At 44.5% G+C, this 8,134-nt stretch overlaps 1 protein-coding gene across 1 annotated transcript in view; it reads right to left on the bottom strand.

The window, feature by feature from the left end:
- Window positions 1-3,295, bottom strand: part of ATP8A1 (ATPase phospholipid transporting 8A1) — a 280,252-nt gene extending 276,957 nt beyond the window's left edge. The window contains exons 1-2 of the mRNA XM_023738968.1: window positions 3,142-3,295; window positions 2,913-3,059 (exon numbers count right to left, since the gene is read on the bottom strand). Coding sequence (XP_023594736.1) covers window positions 2,913-3,059; window positions 3,142-3,295 — 301 coding nt within the window. The remainder of the gene's footprint in view (window positions 1-2,912; window positions 3,060-3,141) is intronic.
- Window positions 3,296-8,134: the final 4,839 nt, after the last annotated feature.

Raw genomic sequence — 8,134 nt, 5'->3', positions numbered from 1 at the left:
AAACAGCATGTGTGCTACTGTTACATGAGAAACTATTTGTTCTGTAAGCCTTCACCTGAAGTACAATAAAATATATATATATAAAAAAAAAGGTGCATACTTTTGGTGCAGAAATCCCTGTGTAGAAACTTTTCACAAGGAAATAATCAGAAAAGTTGCATCCATGGGCTTGACTTCCAATTTTTTTCTTTTTTCTTCAGATGGTTCATTTTTTTTTAGCTGTTTTATCTTACTTTTAACCCTTGCTTCAAGTGGATCCCTAGTAGATGCTGCAACGTACAGCCCTTTTACAAATGGTTACAAATTTGAGAGAACAAGGCCATGGGCCTAAAGTGTACAAAAATGTGCAAAGATGCTTACTTAAAAACAAACTGAAATGACCTAAATGTCCACCCACAGAGGATTCCTTAGTAAATTCTTATATACTGGTGTAAAAATGCTAAGCTGCCATAAAATTAACAATACAGATCTGTGCATTCAACAAATAACTATCAAGCCTCCAGTAAGTGCCAAGCGCTAGTCTAGGCACCGAGAACGCAACAGGAACACTAGACAACAATCCCACCCTTCACAGAGTTTTCAAAAATCTCCATTTGAGAGGTAACGATGTCCATGAAATACTATTAAGTGGGGGAAAGAAAGATTAAAAATAATGTAGAGTAAGATCCCATTTTTCTTAACAAATATATTTCCCCTCTCCTGGAAACTAGTTGGGAAGGATATAAACATTAACAGTGATTATTTTTGGATGGCATAGTTTGGTGTGATTTTTACTCTTTTCTTGAAACCTTTTGAAGTGTGATTTTTTTCAATGAGCACATATTATTTCTACAATCAAGAGAAGAAAGTTAGGCTACTTTCATTAAAAATCAAGTTCAAAGTTATCCATTCTTTCAATAAATACGAAACAGTATCTATGTGGCAGGCAACACTCTAGATGCAGTGAATAAATCACACAAACATTGCTCACTTTGATGGACTCAGGTTCTAGTAGGAGGTTCACCAAGTATGTCTGGATTTAGCTTAGAAGATTTTACAAATGGAATTGTAAGGCATTCTTATCTCCAAGTCATAAGATTCAATATCAAGTTTCAGAATCTCTTCTGACATCCATCTTGGTCTTAAATGGTTATTGTTGCCATCGAATCGATTCTGACTCATAGAAATCCTATAGGACAGAGGAGAACTGTCCCATCAGGTTTCCAAGAAGCAGCTGGTGGGTGGACTGGAACTGCCAACCTTTTGGTTAGTAGCCGAGCTCTTAACCACTGTGTCACCAGAGCTCCGAAATGGTGATTAGGGAAATTAAATTCTTTCATTTAGCAATGTGAAACAATGAATGAATACATTTTTTTACATACTGTAAGTGATTATTACGGCACTATTATCTATTCAGAGCTCTAGTGACGCAGTGGTAAAGAACTCGGCTACTAACCAAAGGTTGGCAGTTCGAATCCACCAGCAGCTCCTTGGAAACCCTATGGGGCAGTTCTACTCTGTCCTATAAGGTCGCTATGAGTCCGAATTAACTAGAGATGGCAGTGGATTTGGATTTAATATTTATTTTCTACTGTGCATTTAAAACTGTAACATCCTATATAAATATTTTTTCAGTATATTACAAGTGAAAATAACCATAAGCTAAATTCTGTGTAGGACACAGGTCAGTTTTGACTTCTACGTGGTATTCTCCCCAGAACAATTTCATCTGGTATTCCCTAAAAGCTGTAATTAGAAAAACACATAGATCTTAAAGCACAGTGTCCCCATTTTTTACATGGCAAAACTGAGGAGGAGAAGTAATAAAATGGCCTGTCTCGAACCCCTGGAATTCTAACTTCCACATCCTTTTTCTAAAACACCACTTTCCCACCTGCTTCATATTAAGGAGTGGGAATGAGGTGGGAATCAGTGATGATGGCAAGACAGGCTAGTTCTCAAAAACATATTACCCCACCCTTTGCAAGATTCAAGTATGGGTTTGTGGCAGAGAAAAACAAAACAAACCAAAAACTCGGAGACATGTACAATCTCGGCTCTGCCCAGAGCAAAATCAAGGCATATTTACTAAGTGCCTGCCACATGACAGGCAGGGTGCGCAGAGCCGATGAGTCTCTGCCCCCCAAAAGCTTACAAGCTTGTACCCTCGAACATCTCCTGTTGCTCAGTGTTGACAAGTGTAGCCATTGAACAGCCCGCCCTGGGTGGAGCAAAGAAAATAGCTTCCACCTTGCTGGAAAGTCCGCTCAGCTGGCCAAAGTGCGGACTGGAGGCAAAAGGAAAAACAAAACGAAAATCCTAGACGTGACCTGGAGGAGACTCAGATGCTGAAGGCCGAATTGCAGAGACATGATCCCCACTGATCACCCAACCATAATTAAGGCTCCTCGCGCTCTGAGAGGCAAGGGGCTGCGGCTCATAGGATCCTGCAGTCTGGGAAAGGCAAATCTTCTCGGGGAGCTTTGATGTGGGGGCTGCAAAAAGGTGGGCGCCGGAGGCGGGGGTGGAAGGGTTGTGATCTGTTCCAATGGGAAAGGATGCTAAGTGGAGAGGGGGAGATCAGCGAGCTACTGGGGAGGGCGCTGGGCAGGGTGAGAACGTTCGGCGACAGGGACCGAATGGTCAAGCTGCAGTGAAAAGCGAGTCTTGGTGCTCCCGCCTAGGACACCAATTCAGGGATTGTGCAGGCGGAAAAGAGTCTACGAGTACACTGGAGGCGGCGCAGGGAGAAGGGTCCGCCAGAGACCAAGCGCGACAGCCAGACTGCCCGGGGGAGGAGTTGGGGCAGGGCGTCTCGTCCCCGACACAACACACACACACACACACACGCACACACACACAGACACTCTATCTCACACAGCCAGACCTCAAGCTGGCTCCGCGCACAGCCCCGCGCTGCGGCGGCCACTCACCCTCGGCGCGCGAGCGAATCTCGGACACTGTCCTCCGCATGGTGGGCATTGCAGCGGCGGTGGCCGCAGGTGGGTCCTCAGCCTGGACTCTGCACCTGTCGCGACGCCGCGCGGGCGGGAGACCTGGCTTTGCCAAGCAGAGCGCTCAGACAGAGCGCTGGCCCCACTGCCCACCCAGGGCAGCGCCGCTGCCGGGCGCGGCCCCCGCAAGCCGGCAGGAGGAGAACACCGAGGCAGCAAAGGCGGCGGCGTCTGCAGAGCTCGGCGAGCTCTCGCTGCAGCCTCGGAGGGGGCGGCTTGGCGACGGGCGGAGCTCGGGCGGCGGCGCAGGGGGAGGGGTCTCCGGGGCGCGCGCTCACTCGCTCCCGCGGCAGTGCCTCCATGGAGGCGGGAGAGGGGCGGGGAGAGACCCGAGAGAGCCTCCTCCGCCCCGCCCCTCTTCGGACCGTACCACCCTCAGGAGAGGGGTGTTAGCCACCCCCGCCCTTCCCCGGGCACCCTCGTTCCGCCCTGGGACCTTCGCTCGCCTAGTCCGTCTTCACTATCACTCGAACTACCCTAAGTCTTGTCCAGAGGGGAAGAGGTGCTCTAACTCCTGCGTCCCCGCGCATCGCCTCTCGCCACCTTCTAGCTTTTAATAGCGGTGGAGCCGCCAGTTGTCTGGAAAGGAGTGTTGGGTGTGAGTGAGGGTGCAAAGAGGGAAGGGGAATGGAACGCCAAGGGTTAAGTCCCTCTCGCCTCGCCTCGCCTCCGAGCAACAGGCAGAGGCTGGGGTTCTCAGGCCCTGCTGCCCCAACCCGCGAGACTTGGGTGCGCCGGGGGCCGGCCTGCTAGTGTGCCCGGGTTGTGTTGGGTAGCCTGATAAAAACCCGGAATTGCAATAAAAACTAACTTGCCTCCCCCTCACCCTCACCAAAAAAAAAACCCATTGTCGTCGAGTAGATCCCAACTTATAGTGACCGTATAGAACGAGCAGAACTGCCCCCTAGGGTTTCCACGGAGCGCCTGGTGGATTCCCACCGCCCACCTTTATGGTTAGCAGCCATAGCTCTTAACCATTATGGCACCAGGGTTTCCACCCAGGTGGTTCAGAAAGGTCCTTTTTTGATTTGGGTTTTGGTTTTGGTCAAGGCTGCAGAAAGATGAGTGTAGTGGTTTTACCTGAAAAGGGGAGAAGGGTTCTGGTATAAAATTTATAAATATAATTAACTTGCCCTACATGCTAAGGACCATCCTAACCTCATTACCTTTTGTGTGTGTGTGTGTGTGTGTGTTTATACCAAGATCTGTGCTAACAAAAATTATCAAAAGAAGTACAATGTTTTTTACTTATTGCTAATTTCATCTTCAAGTTGGGATGTAAGGTTCCGGGTTTTCTGATGAACTGCTGAAAAGTCAAGAAAGAAAAACGGAATCAGAAGGAACCTTCTCCCCAGCACTCAGTGGAAGAGGGTCTCACATGGAGGCCTTTTATGTGAGTTGCTTTTAGATCCTGAAGAGAAAGGCCTGGAGAAGTTTGACTCCAGAGAGAAGTGATTATTCCCAAGCTTCAGGAAAAATAAAATAAAATCTGCTAATAGCACTTTATCTCAGTCTGTGGCATTTCCTCCCACTTGGGCATGTAGCATTTCCTAATCAAAGTCCTGCCCCACATTAATACTCAATGCATATTTATGACAAGCCTACTCTGCTTGGCTCTGATTCAGATGCTGGGGTTAGAACAAAGAAGTGTATTCCCAGTGTTGTGGAACATCAAAGGGTACAGCAGGACTCAAAAATAAATGTGTCTATCTCAGTGATGGGCATGATTTAAAAGTATGGTCTTCTAAAGTCAAAAAAAAAGCAAACAGTCTTTTTAGGACTGTCATCACTGCCCATTTTTATTTCTTTCAGGTCCTAGGTCTTCCCTTTATAAATCAGCCTTCCTCTAACTTGATGAACATAGCTTAAAGGGCTTAGTAGGACAAGAAAATAGTAAAAATAAATAAGTAAAGTCAGCTTTGAAAGTTAGTGAGCAGAAACCAGACAAAATGCAGCGCTTTTATAATTAACATTTTAGGTGGAATTTTATATAAAACCGGCACCAGTTTTTATCTAAAATTTTGACAGTATTTGCTAAGCAATCACCTTTGTACTTCCTAATGAGTCCTAATGAGGTTCAGTTCGGCTTATATACAAATGATTAACTGAAAGGGAGTTCCAGAGATCACTACTCTTCTCTATAGTGCAATCTGTTGCTTTTTTTTTTTCCCCTCTCTGTGTGTGTGCGCGCGCGTGTGTGTGTGCGCGCGCACCATTAACAACCAATCAGCAAAGCTGGCAACATCTGTCATTCCTCCCCAAGTTTTTACGACAACCTTTCATACAGAGAACATTGCATGAAATATTCCATAGCTTGCTGTATATTCTTTCCCACCTCATACTATCAGGTTATCCATAATGCGAGAGTATCCCAATTACTCCATTTCTAAAAAACCCTCTTATCCTGTTTGCTAGAAACAGGGCTTGGAACTGGTTGCTTCAGGTTCAAACCCCTGCTGAGAATTTGCATTTCTAACAAGTTCCCAGGTGATGCTAATACTGCTGGTTCAGGACCAATTCTGAGAACCACTAATAGAGCAGTAGTTTTCAAAATTTAGATCACCTGGGGCTCTTGCTAAAATGTAGATTCCAATTCAATATACCTGGGGTGTAAATGCAAATTCTCAGTAGGGGTTCAAACTGGAATAAACTGGTTTGAACACTTGGCTAGAAACCACATGTTTTTATTGGTTCAGAAACCAGATTGAAGTTGAGTATTGTGCAAATCTGTATCTGCTTGATTTCAAAGCCCTCTCCGATCTCCTTATCTTCCATTGTCATGAGAAGTGCATTGTGCCAGCCTCTGGCAAAGAACTCTGGTTTCAGCAACATGACCTTGTCGCAGAATCTGTAGTACAATTTGGGTGTCAGGAAGGTCATTTAAAAACTTTCAAATCCTGTGACTATTTTGCTGATAGAAAATAGGGTTATTAAAAGACAACTTCTCCAAAGACCAGGTTTTATCATCCACCACAAACATACATTGACTACATAACGTGAATGAGTACTAAGCCAAAGTGCTGGAATACAAAGACACTTAGCTTGCATGTGAAAGTTGATCAAATAATGCAACAAGATGGCTGATAAAAAACTCATTGCCATAGAGTGGATCCAACTTGTAGCAATCCTGTAGGACAGAATAGAACCACCTTAGAGGATTTCAAAGGCTGTAAATATTTACAGAAGCAGACTGCCACATCTTTCTCCCATGGAGCAGCTGGTGGTTTGAAACCAACAACCTTTCCGGTTAGTATCCCAGCGCTTGACCACTGTGCCACCAGAGCTCCTCAGATGGCTGATACTACTTAGATGGCCAAATAGACAAGCAGCAACAATTACAGGCATTAAAAGCAAGGGCAATTCCAGGAGCTGGAGTGATCAACATAGTTGAGCCAGATCTTGAAGTAGGAGTTAAGTCTGCAGAAATGAAAAGGAGAAATTGTTCTAGGCAGGAATATTTGGCACTCACTGAATGTTGAAAGTAAATGGAATGATAGCAGAGCACATAGGACTGGACGGAACAAAGACCAATTTGATTACAATGAAGCTTTCCTTTGGGGATTCATGAGTGGAGGCTTGTTGTTGTTAGGTACCCTAGAGTTGGTTCCGATTCATAGTAACCCTATGTACGACAGAATGAAACACTGCCCTGTCCTGCACCATCCTCACAATCGTTTCTATGCTTGAGCCCATTGTTGCAGCCACTGTGTCAATCCATCTTATTGAAGGTCTTCCTCTTTCACACCTACCCTCTACTTTACCAAGCATGATGTCCTTCTCCAGCAACTGGTCCCTCCTGATAACACATCCAAAGTACGTAAGATGAAGTCTTGCCATCCTCCCTTCTAAGGAGCATTCTGGCGGTACTCTTTCAAGCTGGATTTGTTTGTTCTTCTGGCAGTCCATTGATATATTCAATACTCTTCAGCAACATGATAACTGAAAGGCATCAATTCTTCTTTGGTCTTCCTTATTCATCATTCAGTTTTCACATGCATATGAGGTGATTGAAAATACCGTGGGTTGGGTCAGGAGCACCTTAGTCCTCAAGGTGACATCTTTGCTTTTCGAAATCTTAAAGAAGCCTTTTGCAGCAGATTTGCCCAATGCAATACATCATTTGATTTCTTGACTGCTGCTTAAATGGGTGTTGATTGTAGATCGAAGTAAAATGAAATCCTTGACAACTTCAATATTTCCTCCATTTATAATGATGTTGCTTATTGGTCCAGTTGTGAGGATTTTCGTTTTATGTTGAAGTGCAACCCATACTGAAGGCTGTAGTCTTTGATCTTCATCGGTAAGTGCTTCAAGTCCTCTTCACTTTCTGCAAGCAATGTTGTGTCATCTACATATCACAAGTTGTTGATGAGTCTTCCTCCAATACTGATGTGGCATTCTTCTTCTGTAGCTCAGGTTCTTAGATTACTTGTTCAGCATACAGATTGGATAAGTATGGTGAAAGGATACAACCCTGATGCAAACCTTTCCTGACTTTAAACCGCACAGTATTCCTTTGTTCTGTATAAACGACTACCTATTGGTCTATGTACAGGTTCCTCATGAGCACAATTAAGGGTTCTGGAATTCCCATTCTTCGCAATGTTATCCATAATTTGTTATGATCCACACAGTCAAATGCCCTTGTGTACTCAATAAAACACAGGTAAACATCTTTCTGGTATTCTCTGAGTCTTAGTTATCTAGTGCTGCTATAATGGAAATACCACAAGTGGATGGCTTCAACAAATATAAATTTATTCTCTCACAGTTTAGGATACTAGAAGTCCAAATTCAGTGTGCCAGCTCTAGTGGGAGACTTTCTCTCTTTGTCAGTTCTGGGGGAAGGTCCTCATCATCAATTTTCACCAGGGTCTAGGAGCTTCTCAGTGCAGGGACCCTGAGTCCAAAGGACGTGATCCACTCCTGGCTCTTCTTGCTTGGTGGTAATGAGGTTCCTCTCCTCTCTACTTGATTTTCTCTTTTAGATCTCAAAAGAGATGGACTCAAGATATAACCTAATTCTTTAGATTATGTCCAGCCTCATTAACATAACTGCCTCTAATCCTGCTTCATTAACATCATAGAGGTAGGATTTACAACATATAGAATAGTCACATCATATCACAAAATTGTGGACA

The sequence above is a fragment of the Trichechus manatus genome, unplaced genomic scaffold (genome assembly GCF_000243295.1).
Source record: "Trichechus manatus latirostris isolate Lorelei unplaced genomic scaffold, TriManLat1.0 scaffold00126, whole genome shotgun sequence".
NCBI classification, from domain to species: domain Eukaryota; kingdom Metazoa; phylum Chordata; class Mammalia; order Sirenia; family Trichechidae; genus Trichechus; species Trichechus manatus.
The sequence above is the reverse complement of the archived record's forward strand: the minus strand, read 5'-3'. Positions and strand labels throughout refer to the sequence as shown.